General features: G+C 40.8%; 1 protein-coding gene across 7 annotated transcripts in view; it reads right to left on the reverse strand.

The window, feature by feature from the left end:
• Nucleotides 1-21,231, reverse strand: part of NFASC (neurofascin) — a 252,192-nt gene that overhangs the window by 76,414 nt on the left and 154,547 nt on the right. For 5 of the 7 annotated variants that reach the window (XM_051998553.1, XM_051998552.1, XM_051998551.1 and 2 more), the window contains exons 5-9: nucleotides 20,242-20,259; nucleotides 19,093-19,198; nucleotides 15,491-15,687; nucleotides 14,663-14,785; nucleotides 12,809-12,979 (exon numbers count right to left, since the gene is read on the reverse strand). In XM_051998553.1, the coding sequence (XP_051854513.1) occupies nucleotides 12,809-12,979; nucleotides 14,663-14,785; nucleotides 15,491-15,687; nucleotides 19,093-19,198; nucleotides 20,242-20,259 (615 nt within the window). The remainder of the gene's footprint in view (nucleotides 1-12,808; nucleotides 12,980-14,662; nucleotides 14,786-15,490; nucleotides 15,688-19,092; nucleotides 19,199-20,241; nucleotides 20,260-21,231) is intronic. The other 2 variants (XM_051998554.1, XM_051998549.1) reach the window with 1 other exon arrangement.

Consider the following 21,231-nt stretch of genomic DNA (forward strand, 5'->3'; position numbering starts at 1 on the left):
GCAGGGACCCTCTGCATCTGGGTAATTGGCATTCCCCAATCAGAAAAGTGACTCAAGTAATTTGTTATCCTGGGCTGTCCCTGTCCAGAACCAGTGGGGGATCCCAGCCAAAGAAGCCCCAAGCCCATCCTGAGCCCTGTTTGAGGGGAAGGATCATGGGCACACTAAGAGGTGAACTGTCCTGGTATAAGCAATGAAACCTTCCAAAGTAAGGAGGGGGGAGGGAAATAAACCCACAATGGTGGAAGAATTCCATGGCACTCGTTTTGTTTCTCCCTTTGTCAAGAGGACAAAGGAAGATAATTATTCAAGTTTACATCAATTGCTATCTTCTTCCATATTCCCATAGCACCTCACAATTTGAGGTGTCTAAGAATACATCACAGAGGCTCTGAAAGAGACCAAATTAAACCAGGTTTGTAGGTAAAGAAGAAATCTGTATTTTATACTAGAAGTGTGATTCCTCTTTTGGCTATGGGTGATTTGTGGCCATAAACCGTGAGGTCAGGAATGGTCTTGGGAAAAGCTGAGGCACATTTGTAGGGGAGGGGATATATTTCACACTTGGTGGGTTAGTGAACTTCTGGACCTTCTGAAAGACTGTTAGTAAAAATAATAGGAAACACTAAAATGTTGTCTTATGGACACTTCTTAGCTGCCTCCAACTCATATAGGATGGATTATCCTCACTTAAGTCAACTGTTCCCCCCTTCCCTGGACCTCTTCAATGAGTTAATTCATTATGTTGCTAATTGGTTATTACATACACACTATCTTGATTTTCATCATCTGTCCCTTTGGATCTAGGGGATGTTAAGACCTAAAGGAAGCTCTCACTCCTGCTCACTGCACTGGATCGGAAGTCCCTTCATCATGATGGTGTAAAATCAAAGGTGTTCAGGAATGTAATGGGCTGAGGCTTGAGTTGATGCCCTGAGGTCCCAAGCACATGAGGCTAAATAGTAATTGTCCATACTCTATTAATATATATGCTTGGAGAAAGAATGGCCCCCGCCCACTCTTTGTGCAAGTCCTGATGTGTTGTATAGGAAATGACGATTCTGGTGGGTGGAGGCAGGGGAGTGAAAAGGGAAGCAGAAGGAGAGACTCCTGGCTGGCGTCTTGACACAGCTGCTCACCTTGCTATTGTGACCCCCCTTCACCTCCAATCCCCTTTTCACCTCCGATCCCCTTTTCACCTGCAATCCTCCTTCATCTCTGCTAGCTGGCTTCCTGTCGCAGCTGCCCATATTGCTAGCGCAATCCTTCTTCACCTCTACTGAGAATAAAGATTGAAGATTTTTCCCTTAACCTGAATTCCTGACTCCAGCTGATTTTAAATTCATGGTCACCACATAGGAACAGCAGAATTTTAGAGCAGAGGCTCTTGCTTCATGGTCTGGGAGTTCTCAGATGATAGGATTATAGGATTGTAGAGCTAGGCTGAAAGGATCCTCAAAGGCAAGATTGGAAATTGTCTTCAGGTAAGAGTCTGTAACCATCAAACCTAATTTGTGACTGTCTAATGATGACTATGAAATGGTGATAGACATACATTTGACCACTAAGGCATTAAAAATGGGAAAAAGAAACTATGACCTGTGGTTATGTGCAGCAGGAGAGATTAGGGGAGATTCCAGGAAGCATGACCCATTTGATAATCTTGGAAGCCATTGGGAACCAAGAATGTTTGTTTCAAGTGCCCTCTAGGTGAGGGGCTGCTGCTAATTGTCTCATAATTCAATATTTCTCCTACCTGAGAGCAAAATTCTCTCTAAGTCTCAGGAGATGGTTTTCTGAATTTCTGGGCCAATACTTAATGTCTTAACCTTCATTGACAAAGCTGAGGTGTTTTGATTCTCAAAGAATCAAGGTCCCATACTTGGGGCCTTTTTAGCCTTTAAGACCCCAGGGTTCTCATCATACTACCATAAGGCATCAGAAAGGGACTTGGGTGGAAGTATCATCACATAAACTTTAAAAGACACAATAATACTCAGAAAACAATTGGAGTTCTGGTGAGAAAAAACAAACATTTACATCTGACCAGTTCACCTGTGTTAAAGGACCTGAAAACATGGTAACATATTAGTCACCAATACTACCTATGTAACTCTACCAGACTTCCTCTTCTCTCTGGTCCCCATCTCAATAGCAATATGACTGGTATTAGTGCCAGAAAATCCACAAAAATATGCAGAAACACAGGGGGGAAAGAGCTTGGTGAAGTAAATGGCTTTTTTTTTTTTTTTTTAAATAACAGAGGCACATTTTCAGAGCAAAGTGATGCTGAAGGAGGCAGCTGACATACCCTGATCAGGCCTATTTTGCAGCAACTTCCCAAATCAGAGATATCTTGCAACCCAAAGCAAAAGACCAAGTAGGAGAACCTGCTGAACTTAATGAGCCAAACTGCACACGATTCCTTGCAAGTCTTCTTTAACCACTCAGAATTCTCATTCCCTTGGCTAAGATTCACTTAGTACTTGCTGGTTCTAAAACAAATTGGGAGAATTGAGTTGGAAAGAAGAGCCCTGTGGATTAAAAAGCCCTCCAGTGTGTGAAAGGGCATCTTTATTTTGCCCTTAAGGGATATAGAGGAGCTAGAGAAGAAATGTGAAGATAATTAAGATTTGAGAGGAGGAGATGCTGGAGAGCTAGACCAAGAGCTAAAAAGACCTTCGAGGTCATCTGGTCTAAGGGTCTCATTTTACAGAGGATAAAATGTGAGCAATTACAACTGGAGGGATTCGGATGAAACTCTAGCATCAGAGTCGATGGTCTTGGAAGCCAATGGATGGACCCAGTGGAGGGAGGGTACATGATCTCCCTCCCTGGAAAAGTCAGTATATTCTGAGGGAGTTACAATATATATGATTAATATCTTCTTGAGAGAAAATGGCAAACCACTTCAGTATCTTTGCAGAGAAAACTTCAAATGGGGTCACAAAAAATCGAACACAGCTGAAATAATTGAACAACAACAATCTGCTTGAGAGGAAGAGTGATGTTCAAGACACCCTCTCTTTTGTTAGGGGTATTAAAGCTCCCTGTACAACAATGATTGGGGATGGTCTAGCAGTAAGAGGAGAATCCAGTGATTCCCAGAGGCACAAGATTGCATCATATCACTTTTCCTGATTTTCAGGGTTCGAGTGCTTTTGCTACTAAAGTCTTTGGCTTATCAAATAGTTCAATATCAGAACCCAATAATGATTTTATTAGTGGAAGTAATATTAAAGAAGAAGCAGAAAATGGTCTGTTTTACTGCTGTGCCCATCTACTTTGCAGCTGAAACCTTCTCCATATGTTGTTGTTCCATTAGATTACAATCTCCTTGAGGACAGGAGCTGCCTTTTAAAAAATTTGTATCTTTAGCATTAACACAGTGCCTGGTACACAGTAGGAACTTAATAAATGTTTATTAAATTGAATGCTTGTCTCCTCCATTAGAATGGGAGCTTCTTGAGTGCAAAGATTCTTTTTGGATTTGTATCTCCAGCACTTTTGAATTTGTATGTCTAGCACTTGGTAGGGTCCTTTGCACATATATAATTAATAAATACTTCATTCATTCATTCATTCAATGACATCTAACTCACCACCTCAGAGGATCCTGATCCTGAGCTACAGCATGTCTATGACTTGAGAGAGATGATCCTATATAAGTACATCTGATGTCCTGCCTATTCCTATATTTGGTTAATGACCTTCAAGTTCTACAGAGGGGACCTGGACTATCATCAGGTAGATGTCCTTTCCACACTTCCTTAGCTCTTAACAATTGATAAGCAATTAAGAATTAAGCAATACCCCTTCTGCTGCAGAGGGATGACCCTGATTGCCTCAATCTCTATTTACACCATGGAAAACTGATTCAGGTAACACATTTGGAAACCAAAAGGATAGAGCTTAAGGAATCTGAAGGACAGACAACTAGCAAGAATTCTGGATTCAATCCATCTCTACAGCTTTTGAGTCTTTAGACAGTATCTGAGTCACAGGGCGAGAAAGGACCTTCAGGTGCTATTTCAAGTATCCCTCCTCTCCATTCCAACTACTACTTTTAAATTTCCCTAAAGAAGAGAAGGCTACAACCACATTTTTGCTTGTTCCCTCCAATGTCCAATATCCCTCACTGACAGGAAGTTCATGCCCAACTAAAATCCCTCATACTGTGGCTTAGGTCTACATCATCTTATCTAGTTCTAAGTGAGAAGGAATTAGGCAAGATCCTCTGCACAGCAACAAGAAGGTCACTCTCCGTCTTTTCTCTTCCAGTTGTCTTAATCTTTCTATCCTCCACAGATCTGCCCCCTTGCATCTCTTGTATCTGTTTCCTTTCTTTGACTCCTCAAGCGCCTCACCTCCTCCTTAAATGATTGGATTTCAGAGCTGCACATAAAAGGCTCAGTCACCAATCTCTGAGTGAATTATATATTTGTTAAAATCTCCATAGGCAGTCAGGAATAATTATAACTATTTTATAAAATGCTTTATAGTATAAAGTACTTTTATATTTATACAGTACTTTACATATATATTACTTTAAATTTTCAAAGCATTTTATCCATTTGAGCCTTATAATTACTCTGTAATAGAGTTCCTACAGATATTATCTCCATCATATGGAGGAATAATAGGCTCAGAGAGGTTAGATAATTTACCACAGTTAGTAACTAGGCAGAACTCAGCTCTTCTCAGATAATCCAGTACTCCTAGGACAACTTCCTCCAGATGACACCTAGGAGTAATTTCTGGTCCCTCTTTGATCATTGTCAGTTGGCACATGGCACCTATTTGGGGAGAAAATTTACTACTACTGCAAATAAAGAACAGATTTTTTTTTCTAGGTAAGCAGAGAGGATTTAGGAGTTTCTGTACCACTGCCTTTTTTGATAACAGTCAAATAATCATGAGTTCCCTATACTCCAGTATGCATCTGACCATCAGAAAGAATGCAAGTCCTTTCTATACCTTGTACCTGATACTATAATCATTGTTTCTTACCTCACCAGTGTCTTTTGTGGTTGGATTCACTCTTAAGCATCTTGTATCAAACAAAGAAGTTCAATCTCTATGTTGATACCTGTGAGTGAGTGAGTTTTGTACTATCCCACCCCAGAGCAGACTGTGGTCCTTTTTCCTTTTTGTTTCCTGTGCATGCTATTGATCCCAACGGGGTATAGATCAAAGTATGCAGATGAATTGATGCAAGCTTATAACAGCTACTAACAACATTTGGGACATATGCCCAGTTGATGTGATTAGTAAGTTAGTAATATCATATTTGAAGGAAAAAATGTATCTTTGGGAAGATTCTGATTTGTAAAAATGAAAGGACTAGATTGGATGATATCTTAGGTCCTTCCATTCCTATAATCCTATGTTTCAACTATCAAGTGTAATGCATTATACTAGGTCCTTTTCAGAAAGAACCCTATTATAAGCCAATGTCCAAAGAGCTTCTAAGACAATAGCCATTGATCTCATCATCTCTAAATGCTCAGGCTTCTGCAAACAAAAGTCTTGACCAGTATATTCCCTGCTTCCTCCTGCAGTGTTATAATTTTCTTGGGCAGAACCTCAATAGAGCTGGAACTATTTGGTGCTAAGCCAGAGCTGCTACCTTTCCTTCCTCCATTCCAGACCCCCAACCACTGTTTATATTAGCACATCACAGTCCTGACACTTCCAATCTACTCCAAGTCCACAATGACACCCCCAGGGAGTCTGCAGCTTGAATCGAGCTTCTGAGCTATAATTGATGAGTGGGAGCCAGCTGCTTCCCCCCAGACCTCAAAGAAATGCTCTTCCTTTGCCCACTCAAGGCAAAGAAGAAATTGCTCACCCTCAGGGTGAGTGCTTTATAAGTGAAGATAGTTAATCACCTATTTTCCCAGATTGGGTAATCATTTATATATTGAAATAAAATGTATTGTATTTATACATATCACAGAATATTTGAGTCTATGAGACTTAGATATTATACAATCTAAGGCTTTTTAACCTGGGGTCTTTGAATTTTTTTCTGTGATAAACATATTTCAATATAATTATTTCCTTTAAAAATTTGTATGCTTTATTTTAAGCATTTAATTAGCCATAATTCTGAGAAGGGATCTATACTTTACCAGACCACCCAAGGGGTTCATGACACAAAAAAGGTTAAGAACTCCTGATCTAATTCAACTCTCTCACCTTTCAAATAAGAAGTCTGAGACCCAGAAAAGAGAAGTAAATTGTTTAGTGTCTCACAGATAACAAATGGCAGAGGTGCCCTTAAAATCCAGATCTACCCCAAGCTCAGTGCCCTTATCCCTATAGCACTCTTGCTCCCTAGAGTACCTGCTTCTTACATGGAGTATGTGTGGAGTATGGGGAGACTTGAGTTCTGAGTACTTACCCTTAATTCTCTATTATTTACACTAAAGAAAGAAGAAACATGGATAATAGAAAAGAATGAAATTTTTAACTTCATCCCATTTTTAACTTGAAAGTGAACTCAGAAGTAGATCTGAGATCTGAATACATTCTCCCTACTGGTCTTACTCTAAACAGGCATGGGACCTAGCTATGAGATGGTGATGAATTGGTCCCAAGACACTAAAGTAATCAGCAAAGTAAATCCATTTTCAAATAATGAAAGACTGACTTCATATATACTACAAAACTCCCAGTGCTCTCTCAACACCAGCAAAAATCAATTTCCTCTTCTTTCTTTTGACTTAATGAGACTGGCAAGCTCTCAGGTCTTTCCAAAGAAAGATGGCAAGCACTTGCCACAAATACCCAAGATTTTGCTGAATTCTACAAACTTGTGCAGACATTGCCCTGATTTGAAGCACTCCTAAAGCACAACCCTTTGCTCTGATGTAGGAGACACTAAGTTGCGAGGCATCTTGCCATCCGATACTATCTGTTCTCACCCCACTAAAAAAAAGATACAAATGAATTTTCCAAAAGGAAACAATTAAGAGTAGGCAGCTGAGTGCCCTTATTCTGTAACCCAATGGACTCTTGGACTGGTTAGCCCACAGATGTTCCAGAGTCGTCAGTGAGGTTAGAAAACCCAAGTTAGCAAAGGTGTAGTTACATACAGCACAGGTGTATGGTTACAGTCTCTTGGACTCACCACTGTATATGTCAGTATGATTTCTTAAGGACGAATCATTATGGGGATGGTCTGTAATAAACAAAAGAACATGAGCAAACAGGAGGCAACAGAAAAATCAAGGGCAGCATAAACAGTAAGAGGCAGAATAGAAAGGAGAAGCCACAAAAAACAACCATTTTTGAAGACCAAAGCAAAGGTCTCTTGCAAAAAAAAAAAAAAAAGATATGAAAAGAAATTCAGAAAAGAAAGTCTGGGATTTTTTTGGTACTGAACAAGCAACACAGCCCAGCTCCAAATGGGGTGAAGGAAGACGAAATCATGCAAGAGATGAAGATAAGGAAAAATGACAAAAAAGTGGAAAGAACATTTCTGAACATTGAGGGCAACTGTCACCACTACCATCATACCAGACATCTGCATAGGACTTTATGTTTTCTGAAATGGTTTACACAAAGTTGATGTGTGTTGCACAATAGGTCAGTGGGCAGGAGCTATTATATCCATTTCACAGATGAGAAAGCTTGGGTTCAAAAGAATTAAGCCTGCTAATGGATGTGGATTTTAAAGCCTTAGGTTGGAGGTCTAGCTTTGCTACTTATTAAGAAGAAATCCTCGGAGAAGTACTTAAACTGTGCCTGAGTACAAGAAAGCTCATACATCATAGCATCATTGTGTGAGAGCATATGAAATATATGTGAAAGTGCATCATAGGACTGTAGGTGGAAGGAAGCTCAGGCTAAATCATCGAGTTAAAACTGTCTCACTTTATAAATGAGAAACATGCCCAGGGTCATACAGCTCATAAATATCTGCGGCAGGATTTGAATTCAGGTCTTCTTGACCTCAAATCCACCACTCTATCCATTAACCACCTTGTATGTTTTATAATTAAGTTATTATGATTGTTATTATTAGTCAGACTATTTTAAAGTCAATAAATGTTGATTTTTTATTAAATTTTATTAAATATTAAAATTAAATATTGACAATAAATAAGTCAATAAAGAACTACCTTCTTTTTAAAATGTGATAACGATAGCTAGCATTCATGTAGCACTTTTAGCTTTGCAAAGCTCCTTACATGTGTTGTGATCCTCACAACAATCCTATGGAGTAAGGTAATATTGTCATTATTTTAGAGACTGAGACTGAGAGAGATGATGACTTTGCTCAGAGTCACAGCTAGGAAGCGTGTGAGGCAGGGTATGAATGAGCATTTTTCTGACTCTACTGGGCTACCCCTAAGAACAGTTCATTATTTATAAAGTCCTCCAGTTCCTGGGAAAGTGGGTTGGTCACCTCGTTGAAGGTAGCCAGAGATAAAAGATGGCCTAAATAGGAGAAGTATTGATGGGAAGAGACACCCAAATCCTATCAGATGAAGATTAAGACCACAGGGAGCAGGAAAGTGTCGATGGTAGTAGTGGAGAAATCCTTTTTTAAATAAGAAGAGATCAAGAGTAGCCAGCATCAGCAGTGGGACTGAGATCCCTTAGAAACATACTCCAACTATGGGCTGATGGAGAACTCACGAATAGCACCCCAGTTCTCCTCTGGGTTTAGCTGCTGCCTAACAGAAGACTCTCAGCAGAAAGATGTCCCCATTAAGAGGATGTCTACTATTTCACAGACAGTTTTCCCAATAGCTGCGAGATTTGAGCTTTAAAAATGGGGAGAAACTTAGGGAAGGTTGGAAGTAGGAAAGTTCTGGTCTGAGAAATGTTTGCAAATGAAGTCCTGGATCCAAGAGCCGAGAGTAAAAAGAGATTTATTTAGGATAAATCAAGCACAAAGACTTGGTTTCCAATGAACAAACCAACCCAGTTTGCTTTTATTTGAAACTAGGATGCCTTTCTGGCCCTAAGGCTCCAGACAGGCTCCCAATCTCTCCTCAAAGACAGGGCCACACTGGTCCTTTGGAAGAGGGGAGGAGAGTCATACAAATGACCCTAAATGTCCTTTTTTTTTTTAACCACTAACTCTTTCTTGGACACTGGTTTCAAGTTCTGACAGTGGCCAGTGTAATTGGGAAAGAGTAGGGGTGGTGATGCTGATGTTAGCCAAACCATCATCTCAGAGAATCCAGGAACACAGTCTGCTGCCAGAAGGGGCAGATGGATGTGCCAGAAAATTTGCATATTTGGATTGAGATCAAAATCTTATTACAATTAACTTCAATGGAGGTGTCTCAACGCCTTCATTATCCTGAGATTTTGTTGTATTGAAATATTCTTCAGAAATATAAGGGTCAGACTCCTGGCTTTGAAGGCTTTGCACTATTTGAAGTTATTTAGTTGAGCAAAATTTGTGATAAAGGATTAGGTCCTATTAATTAGTCTGCCCTGGAAGAAGTTACTGAACCTTAATGGGGAAAACTCAGACCCATTTTTTCCCTGAGCTTCAGGTTCCTTTAAGTATTCATTCAACAACTATTTATTAAATTTATTACTGTGTGCAAAGCAATGTGCTAGACACAGTGGGAGATAGATCACAAAGTTTAGATGAGACAGTCCTGCCTTTCTGCAGCTTCCAGTCTAGTTGTTAACATTATCTAATGTGACCCAGAAAAGGGGAATACAGAAAAGTCAGGACTGAGAGGCAGGGCAGTGTGTAGTATGGTGAGAGCTGAGATTTGGTGACTATACTGGGAAGGAAGGTTATCTAAAAGCCCTCATTTCTAGCTATGAGAACTTTTCTCTTTTTAGGGCTCCATCAAAAGTTCTTAAGGAGAACATAGCTCGGCACCCGTTGTTCAGCACATAACATACAATCCCAGAAACCAGTCTGAGAGCATCCTTGCCAGAAAGCTAGACAGAAGCGTGTCCTTGGAAAGACCTAGGGCTGACTAGGGACTGGGCCAAGAACAAACTCGTACGCATCTTTTTGAGAAATTGGTTCCCTTTAACCTTTCTTCAATCCAAAGTCAAATAAAAGTTGTATTTAGACAAGCCATGCCCTTTCTCCTTTTCTAAGCTGCAGGTAACTAAATATTGGCTGAGATGAAATATTCTCTGTACAAATACAAATCTGAGCCAGTGGGTTGAGAAATGGTCCCTTTGAGCACTTCCTTTCTACTTTGCCAACCCCATACTCCCAGCCTTTGTTTTTAAAGATCTGAGAAAAACTCTGTGCTTTCAAAATTTCTTTAACTTTCATGTACAAAGAAGGCAGAATGGTGATGTTCTGGATAATGGCACTCAGAACTGGGTTGTCTGAGAAGGTCAAAGCTACTTCCCAGCCAGGTCTGTCCCTAAGAACACACTAGGAAGCTGCAAGAGTCTCATAGCCAAAGTGGGAGGGAAGAAATACCAATGCTCTCTTCTGTGGAACAGGGGTACCTCCCTTCTAGTTCTAAAGAACAGTTATTCTAAGCTCCACTTCTAAGCTAAGTCACCCATTTCTGGTTGTATTCTACATTCTTCTTTTCTCCTTTTCTTGCCTTCTTAACTTGATTAAGCAGGGGGATTTCTTAGCACTACTAAGTTCATTCCCTCATATCCCTCCTTCCAGCAGAATAGCTCCCTCCCACTTTCTCTGAAACCTTGGTGGGCAATATAAAGAAAGTTTTAAAAGACAAAAGAAAAAAAGGTATTCTTATTGAATACATACAGCCCATCATGCATTTTCTTTTCATGTGCTCAAACCAAGGTCATTATCCTCCATCATCCCAGTAGTTTGAGGAGTGCATGGATATTCTTATTGAATACATACAGTCCATCATATATTTTCTTTTCATATGCTCAAAATAAAGCCATTACCTTCCATCATCCCAGTAGTTTGAGGAGTGCATGGGTATTCTTATTGAATACAAACAATCCATCATGCATTTTCTTTTCATGGGCTCAAACCAAGGCCATTATAGATGAATACATCCTTTTTCTACCTCATGGTCCCATGGCTTCAAGGCTGACTCCTGCCTCACTGGGGATGCTCCCATGTCCTAGGCCTATACTGCATTGTCCTTCAATCTGCCAATTGGTGGGCCCCTGTCCTGGCTTGGATTGCAGAGGCATTTTGGACAACCTAGATTTCTTCTCTGGGAAGAGGTTTCTTCCTGGACTTGGCAAAAGTAGGAGGAAACTAGGGAGGGATGAGTGTGTGAGGAATGGGGAATGAGGCTGGAAAATGAACCCAAAGAGTCCCCACAGCTATTCTTAGATCATGGCAATTACAAGGACTCTCCAGTTTCCCAACCTGCTCCAGCTGTTTTAACAAATCCCCATGAAAATTGGACCTGAGCCCTTCCAATGCTACTGTCCCCAGAGCACACATTACAGAGTGACATGTCTGTCTCTCTCAGAACAGAGTGATTGATTAAGGATTGACTAACCCAGCATCACAGAGTAATGTACACAAGGACAAAAAGAAAAGATAGAAAGAGACAGAAACAGGCAGAAGAGGATGGGACAGAGTAGTGGACAGCAGAGAGAAGGAGGAGAAGGAAGAACAGATAAAGGGCAGCATGAAGAGGAGACAGAAAAGCAGGGTCTGAAAGCAGAAGGACATGGACAAGTGGCAGGCAGAGCAGGAGGATGAACTAGAGCAAGGACGCCATCAGTTCTGGGTTCTCACTTAAGGTCCCCTAGTACAATCTTCTTTGTTGTTTTTGTTTCCAGGCAACAAAGAAATAAAAAAAAATGAAATAAGAGCCCCAGACTATGGGTTCTCCAAGTCTAGTCAGGAGGGTGCTTTAGCAGACAGTCTCTCACCCACCCCCTATCTTGGCAGCCCCACAAGCAACCATGGTGACTTCAGAAAGCAGGGAGAAAAAACATCACTCTTCTAGAAACCTGTTTAAGTCAACCCTGCTTCTTTATTCTGCTTCCTTTCCTGCCTCCCCCAGGTCCCCTTAGAAGGGGATTGTTTAGACATAGAATAGAATGTTCGCGATCTGAAGCTGTGGATCTTGCAGCTTAAGTATTTCGGGGACATCCAATCTTGGATGGACAGACAGGGGAGGCAGGCCTTTGAAGGTCCCTGTGGCAAAGGTTTGATAGGAGCCCAACTTTTCCTTGCTACTCAGCACATCTCCAGGCTGTCTGCCCTCAGGCAGCGTGGGCTCAAGGAACGCAGTGTTTTATATCAGTCAGATAGAACTGGGAAGGAAACACCATAACGACCAGGGTAGTCACGGGGAGAATGATGATGCATTCTAAAGCCATATACAAAAGGACTTTTGAGGAGAGATCATTAAAAATTGGCTAATCCTATTTTTGGCTAGACATGAAGCATGTGATAATGATGCTAGGCGACAATTTAGGAAAAGGTTAAAGGCCAACTTCAGCATCAGGTCTTGGAATATGCCATTCTCTGGGCAAAAAAAGCAGTTCCAGGAACTATGACCATGGGAAGCCTGAGGAAGACCCATTGCATCCAAAATAATCCCGATCGACTTTGGACAGAAAGTACCATCTGCATGCAGAAAAAGAACTATGGAGACTAAATGTAAATCAACACATGCTATGTTCATTTCTTTTTCTTTTTTTAATCTCTCTCATGGTTTCTCCATTTTGATCTGATTTTTCTCTCCCAACATGATTCATAAAGCAATGTATTAAAAATAAATAAATTTAAAAAAAGAAAGATTAATTACAAAGAACTAGGGGACTAGGGAGCTCCAGCTTGATTGAAGCCTTATCCCTTCTCCTCCCGCCTCCTCAAGTCTCTTTCCAGGCTTTGGGTCACACTTACTGGTAAGGACCTTGAGCGTGAATGGATTTTTCTGCTGGATGGTATGCGTAAAGTGGAAGCGGGCATTGCAGCTGTAGTCAGTCTTGGCATCCTGAAGCATCACATTAGAGAAGTACAGATCCCCATTCTGGCCTTGGGAGACACGCTTGTCCTGATTAATAGGCTCCATGGCTGAAATAAGGAAGCACTTGGTTAGAAGGTACTTAGCCCAGATTCTTTCCATCGTACATAGGCAGCCATGGAACCAGGGGCTCAGAGGATCATGGCTCCCTGGACCAATGGCAAGATCATGTGGAACTGAATTGATTCTAGGATTTCAGAACTGGAAAGGACATAGAAGTCATCTAGTCTAAATTCCTCGTGTTCTGATTCAGAGAGGTTACACAAGTTAAAACCAAGATTGGAACCCAGGCCCTCAGACTGTAAATTAAAACAACATTTTGTTGACTTTTATTGTTGTCGTTTAGTCATTATTCAGTCATGTCTGACTCTTTGTGACCCCATTTGGGGTTTTCTTGGCAGAGATACTGGCATGGTATGCCATTTCCTACTCCAGCTCATTTTACAGATGAGAAAACTGAGGTAAATAGGATTAAGTGACTTGTCCAAGGTCACAGAGCTAGTAAGTATTTGAGGTTAGATTTGAACTCAGGAAGGTAGATCTTCTTGAACTCTTTATATTTAAATCTCAAAACTGATCAAGAGTTATCCATTTGGGTGAGTAATAACTGATTTAATAGTTAAAGAATGCTAATTCCATTCATATTTATGAAATGAATGAATGTTATTCCCTTTTCCCTTTTAGCTCCCCCACCCCCATCACAAGTGATATGTCTTCCAGGAGAAAATAAGATTCAAAAAACAATGCTCTTGGTGAGACTATATATGTAAGGTTGCAGTCTCCTAATTTTCTAATAGTTCTTTCCAAGTATTTTGTTCTCAATTAATAATGATAAAAATAACATCTAGCATTTAGTTGATGCTTTAAATTAAAGTATTTTGTATAGGTTGTCTTATTTGATTCTTACAACTACTCCATGAGGTAGGTACTATTATTATTTTCATTTTATAGGTGAGTAAACTGAGACCAAGAGAAGATGTCACTTGCCCAAGGCCACACAATTAATGTCTGAGCTAGGTTTAGAACTCCTCTTCCTCTTTTCAAATTCAACAATCTATCCCTTGCCTCACCTATGCTGCTAATGATGCCATGGGAGTGAAGTGTGATCCCCCGCATGGGCCTGTTAATTCTACACAGAGAATAATGCTGGCTCACAGCCACAGATTTTGCCTCAAGACCAGGTAATGTCATGGTCACAGGGGAAACAGAAGAGAGAGGGAAAAAATAACTCAGAATCTGTGCTCCTTCATCATTTGTCATTAGCAGGTCTTCAAATAAGGATATTTTCCCATTCTCTCTACAAAACATATCTTCAACATACATCTCTGTATCTTACTAGACTCACTTTAGTGGGGAGGAGGAACCAAGGGATTAAATAAATCATTCACTGCTGAAACAAAGCAATAGCTGAGGCATAAATAGCTCCCAGAATGATAATTCCACATCCCTCTGCTCTCAACATGTCCCTCCCATTATTCCTCTATAGAAAGTAGGAATATCTCCACCTCTACCACAGTATGTCACAGGATGGCCAAGCCCAGCATTGAATGTCTTGCTATTCATTGAATGTGGTGATTTACTATTAACTCATCTCTTGCCATCTTATTCATTGGACTCTGTTTCCCATAAGAGTCTTCCCACCTGGAGGACCATGAGGTGACTTAGATCCTCCTAATTCACTCCAAACTACCTCCCCTCTTTCCTCTGCATCTTCCTCTCCCAGTGAGACTTACAGCTGCTCATCCAGAAGATGACAGGAGATGGCAGTCCAGGAGGGGGGTTGCACTGGAGGGTCAGGGGGGCTCCCTCTTGAACCACTACAGGATCCAGGTTTTCCTTGGGCCACAGGGGTGACTCTGTGGGGAATAGAAGGTGGTTGATGAGAACAGGATGGGAACGGGGGAGAGAGAAAAGGTTAAAAGAAGAGGTGAGAGGGGGTAAGAACTGGAAGAGAGAGGAGAGAAATGAGGCAGGGAAACAAGGAGGGTGAGAGAAGGGCAGAGTGGGAGGGCAATGAGGGCAGGATGAAGCAAATGAGACAGAGTAAGAGTAAAACTGATCTTAACTCTGAGTTGAATTTCTTCTAGATTATCCCATCTCTTATCCATTTGCCACTTAACACCCAGTATCAGTCAGAGTAGGGTATCAAGATGTTTTTATATTGACTTCTGAAACTTTTTTCTTCCTCTTAGCATTCCATCCCCCTGAATCTCCCTGTCTCTCTCCCTCTCCCTGTCTTTTTCTCTCCCTCCCTTCTTTTCTTTCTCCCTCCCTCCCTCCCTTCTTCTCCCCCTCTCTATTTTACTCTCACTCTCACACATACACACACACAATGGTACACAGAAAGTGAGGGTCTACTGTCTGGAGGCAGGGGAATGGGTGAGATGGCCTCAGTGATGCTAAGAATTAGAATTGTATAATTAGTTAGGAAAGCTAGATAAAGGGTGGAGACCATTTTTCTTGGCCAGAATGATCTTTCCCAAACCATCTCTCCATGGTTTTCCCAAGGAGCCACATAACCTAACTTTATCTCTGCCAGATGCTACCCCAAAGTAACTCACTTGACACCTGCAGAAAGATCCTGTTAGATAGGGCCGTCCCAAACTTGTTGCGTGCAAAGCACTGGTATTCTCCCTCATACTCTTCGGGTCGTCCACCACTCCGGAAGTCAATCACCAGTGTCCCTGACCGGCGAAACATTGACACCCGAGGGTCCTTGGCCACGTTGAAGAACCGGCTATTTCGTGTCCATTGGAAACTGTGGAGTGAAAGGAGACAGTGGCAGAAGAACAAGGAAGGGACCAAGGCTCTAGACTGAGAACACTGGGCATCACTTCATCATTCTTGATGCTCTTCTTCTAATGTCAGTTCTTTGAACCACAAAGCTACTTAATCTACTTCCTCTTTAAAACAGGGAGCCATCAAGTTAATGATGAACTTGAATGGGGAAAAATTTACATCTTTTATTTTCACTAACTTTTCACTAAAATTAATTATTAATAGGACAACAATTAATTACAAATTATTAATTATTCATATTCCACATTTATATTATCTATCATGTACGTGAATTATGAATGGATAAACCACTCTTCTGAAAAGGGTTCATAGATTTTTCCAGATTGTCAAAAGAGTTTATGTCACCAAAAAAAAAAAAAAAAAAAGATGAAGAATCCCTGCATTAGAGAGGCAATCAGACATAGTTTCACTTGCCTTGAATTAGGGCCATCAAAACTAATGCCAGAAGCAAGATCACCTTTGTCAGTATTCCTGCTGGGGCCTCTCCCCCTTCCTGGGAGGAATAATTTTTCTTTGCTTGAGGTTATTGAAGAAATAACCTGGATCCTCCAAACATTCAGCAAGCCCCTTATTTGACCTGTCCAATGGCCTTCTGATCTTAAATGAACCCCCAAAGAGTCACAGATTGTCAGAATTGAAAGGCGCCTAGAAGACCATCTAGTTTAATTCAGAGAAGAGGCTAAAAGAAACTAAGTGAAGTCACACAGCCAGACAGTGGCAAAGCTAGAACTCTGGACTTATCTTCATCATCCTATGACTGTAAGCTCGTTAAGCACAGGTTCTGTCTTTTGCTTCTTTTTGTATCCCTAGCACCTAGCACAGTGCCTAATACATAGGCGACACTTAATAAATGTTTATTTATTAGTTAATTTTAGATGACAAAAATGTATTGGGCAAGACAGGGTGGAATTCACCAATGGAGATTTCCCTCTAGATTGACATTAATCTATGGGTATTTTTACTTCCCCATAGTATTTGATATTTTCTTCTCTTTCCTTGACTCAAAATACCACACTCCCTTAGATTTAGAGTCAGAAGGCTTATATTCAAATCCTACTACTTACTATCTTCAATTTATCCTGAATATATTTTATTTGTACTGTTGGCAAGTTGTTTTTCTCATTAGACTGCAATCTCCTTGACCAAGGGCATAACCACTCTGACCTTCCGTTTCCTCATCTGTAAAACGAGAGAGCTGGACTAGGTAATTTCTAAGGTGCCTTCTATTTCTCCATCTATGGTCCTATGATCTCTTACTTCGCTGCGTTTCCTACTTATGCAATGCTAAATGAAGCTGAAGAAAATCATGAGACCATGCTAACTAGGTCCACTACAAATTTATATTACATAATCTCAACTTGGCTGTCAGTGCAGTAAGGCAATCCTTTCCCACCTCCCAAACCCTTCTCTTTACTAAGGCCAGCTTTTCTTCCTGCACAAGTGATCCCTTTCCTTTCTGTCTTCTTTCTCTCCAGAAGATTGTCTCCTCTATTATCCCCATTCTCTTACTTTCCCTGTCTACTGGCTGCTTTCCCACTGCCTATGTATGCTCAAAAAACTCTCCCTTGACCATCTATCCCCATTAGCTATCATCTTCTCGTCTTTCCCTTTCTTGTCCTTGAGAAGGCCTTCTACAATTGGTATTTCCACTTCCATTCCTCTCAATCTCTTTCTGAAGTCTGATTTCTGACTTCAATTCGATTCAAACAGTTCTAAACAAAGTTTCTTTGCTCTCCTAATTGCCAGATCTAATAGTCTTTTCTCAATCTTCATCATTCTTGACCTTTCTTCAGTTTTGGACACCATCAATCATTCTCTTCTCCTTAGTTTTTCATACTTCTTTCTCCAGATTCTCCTCCTCCTCCCTTTCTGACTACTACTCCATCTCTTTTGATAAATCTATCCAAGTTGTACCCATTAAGCATGGGTAGTCCCTAAAGCTCATTCCTGGGCCCTTTCCTCTTCTCTCTCTACATTATTTTCACTTGATGATCTCTTCAGCTCCCATAGATTCAACTATCAGCTTTATGCTCATTATTTTTTGATCAATTTATCCAACCCCAAGCTCTCTCATGAGCCTCTAGACTTATATGTCCAACTGAATACTGAACATCTTGAACAAGATGTTCCTTAGACATCTTAAACTCAACATATCCAAAATGGAACTCATTATCTTCCTCACCTCCCAAAGCCATCATCTATTCCTAATTTTCCTGTTACTATCACCAACTTTTCTGTCACCCAGATTTACCACCCAGATGTCACCCTAGAAACTTTTTTTGACATATCCCCCATGTGTGGGAAGCCCCCTGGCTTCCCTGGCTTCCTTCAAGAACCAGCTTAAAACTCATCTTTTTCAAGAAGCCTTTCCCAATTCCCCTTAATTCTAGTGTCTAGTGCCTTCTTTCTGGGGATATCTCCAATTTGTTCTGCATATAGTTTATTTGTACTCAAATATTTTCATGTTTTCTCTCTCATTGTTCTCTGAGCTCCTTGAGCAAAAAATATAGATTTTTTTTGTCTTTCTCTGTGTCCTTAGCACTTATTATAGTGTCATATAAAATTCTATGTATTATTGTGTAGATACTTAATGCTTGCACAGAGCAGGTACTTAATTAATGCTTATTGGTCTGACTTTTTATTTCATCACTTCCTTCTCCTTCTCTTAACTCCTTAGTAAGGATATACTTACTATATAAAGATAAACTTGGCTCTTTTTCTCTTATTTGCTCTCCCTTAACATATATTCAACCCTGACTCATCTTTGGAATTATAGATTTATACTGCAATTGCTTTGATGAGACCACAGTAAAAAGAAATGAGTTCTATCATAAGAGCCTTCATTTATAAGTTAGGAAGAATTATTTGCTGGTTAAATGAAAATGACTGATGAAAGATAATAGAGTATCTATAATAATGATAGTCAATATTTATATAGGATTTTTAAGGTTTACAAAGCCCTTTATAGACTCTCCAGGTTTCATAGCTCCCCTAGGAAGCCATTTTTTTGGATGAGAAAACTAAGGGATGTGGGAGGCCTTAATCCAAGGTCATGTGGCTAGTGAATGGCAGGGCCAGAACTCAAAACCAAGTCCTTCAGATGCTAAATACATAACAGAAAGGAGAAGGTTCTGCAAATCAAGAACCCTGGATTCTAAGATGAACCTTGCTACCTGTATAACCTGTTTAAGCTTCATTCCCTCATTGGTAAAATTAAAGAGCTGAATTAAATAAATGATTTCTAAGTCCGTTCTAGGTCTAAGCTCTCATCTAGATAGTATGGAAAATCCCCCTTTCAAGGTCCCTTTGGTCCATTCTCCCCATCCCCTCCAGACCTTCAGACTTTACCTGTCAATGAACTTACCTGGGGGCAGGGTTTCCTTTAGCTTCACACTCAATGAGGATGTTATCCCGAGGGTCCACGATGTAATTTTTCACTGACTGCTTGGTGATGGTTGGGGGCTGAGATACTGTAATAGTACACATAAGAAAAAGAATGGGCTGTAGTGGTGGAATCTCTGACTACTTCTGGGCGGGGATGTGAGAGCTACTGACAGAGGAATTGGTGTTTATACTGAGGGATGTCTGGTGGTGTACTTCAGAGTCTTCTCTGAAGTCAGGTTCACAGATGGGAATTCAAGGAAGGGGAATACAAGGACCTAACAGATACTCCCTCTAGGAAGGAACAAGTCCTCTCAGAGCTTTGCAAACTTAACAGGCATCTCTGGCACTGAAGTCTCCATTCAGCTGTCAGCTAATTCTAGATTATGGAATTCAATCATTAATATGGAGTTGGAAGTGACCTTGGAGGTCATCTCAATTTATTGATAAGGGCCTGTGAGTTACCTAAAGTCATGCAGACCATGAGTGCTGGGGGTACCATTTGAACCCAACTCCTTTGAATTCAAAGCTGATATTCTACCATATTGTCTCTGTCAGATAGTTACCAAGTGGTAACTGCTCCATAACTGAGGATAGAGCCAGAGCTGCCTTAAGTGTCCCAAAGAACTTGCTGAGAGGACACTCCCTGTTTCTGTGAAGCTAAAGCTAGTTCCTCTCTCTGGGTCCTTGGATGCTGGAGCTCCCACATACTACTCTATGATTCTTGTACCATGTCTCCCAGACTCACCAACTTGAGCCTTTACCTAAATCCCATTTTTTTCTTTCCTTGCTTACAACAGGATGATTGCATCATAGTCTTTCTTTTCCTTTCTATCACAGGAAGAAAGGGGTCCACTGTGACTGTCTATGTGTCTTGCTTTTCCACTTCCCCACAACCCATGTAGGGACTTTGACCAAAGTGACCCTAGCCCAGGGGAGGAATCCCTGCCCAACCCTGAAAGTAGATACAACTTATGGGAGCTTTTAGCAGATAGTATTTTTAGGAGTCAGGATGCTCGGAGGGTTCCAGAGGATACTTGCCCAAGAAAGTGGACCCTCCTTCCCTCCACCCCCAGCAGGCAGCAAGCAGTGACCAATAGTTCAGACCCAGAAGACCAAGGGTGGAACTTACGCTCATTTTGAATGTTTGCTGTTAGTTCCGATGGGTTAGCATTGTAGGGGTAGGGGAGAAAAGAAGAACAATGGTTATCATAATGTCTTACATTTCTACTCAATCCCAGCATGCAGGGACATGGGGTGGGGGTGGGATGGGAACAGAAGGACAAGAAAGAGCTGGATTTTTCTCTTTTCCCAACACAAGGATCAGTGAAGGAACCAGGGAGGATACACAGGGAAGAGAAGGTTGATACACTGTGTTATAATTCTACTGCTCACATCCTATAATGAGGGGTAGGGAGAGCTGTAGAAAGTTCTTTGGTGCTGGAAGTCCAAAGTCTGACAAAGTAGGAAAAGCTGACATTCTCAATGAAGTGTGGATGCTAAATTGAACAAAATCTCTGAGACAGCTGGAATCTATTATAGACACCCAAATGACAAAGATTTTATCAGTTGATCAGAGAATGGATGCCACCATGGTGTAAGAGAGGGTGGGAGTTGAGCAATGTCAAAGTGAGGGAAGGTTGGTGGTACCAGGTTGAAGATGAGACATCCCAAGAAGACTGAGGTCTCAAGGACCTCAAGGGTCCATCTTCTCTCCTACATTTCTTTCTTCTCTCCCAGAGGAACTCAGGAAGAGTTCCAGAACTCCCTTCCTCCCACCAACCTTCATAAACAACCTCTAAAGACCAGGTGAATTGTGGTAATGTAATGTAATTTTGTTCTAATGAATAGTGTGTCATGGATATTTTATTTCTGTTTGGAAAGACCTGGAAATAAAACAAAACTGATACCCAATTTTTTGTAGGGCTCTGATCCCATTCAAAATAAGGGAGGGGTCCCAGTTCCTTAATCTTTTTGGGTTTAGTTTTGAATCAGCACATTAATTTGGAAATTTTGTTTTGTTTGACTGTCTGGGATGTTGGAAGTAGTCAGCAATTAGGGGTGATATGCTTATATTTATCACTTCTGCTAGGTGAATGCAACATAACACTTTTATTTACTT

Source organism: Antechinus flavipes, chromosome 4 (genome assembly GCF_016432865.1).
Source record: "Antechinus flavipes isolate AdamAnt ecotype Samford, QLD, Australia chromosome 4, AdamAnt_v2, whole genome shotgun sequence".
Classification (NCBI taxonomy): Eukaryota; Metazoa; Chordata; class Mammalia; order Dasyuromorphia; family Dasyuridae; genus Antechinus; species Antechinus flavipes.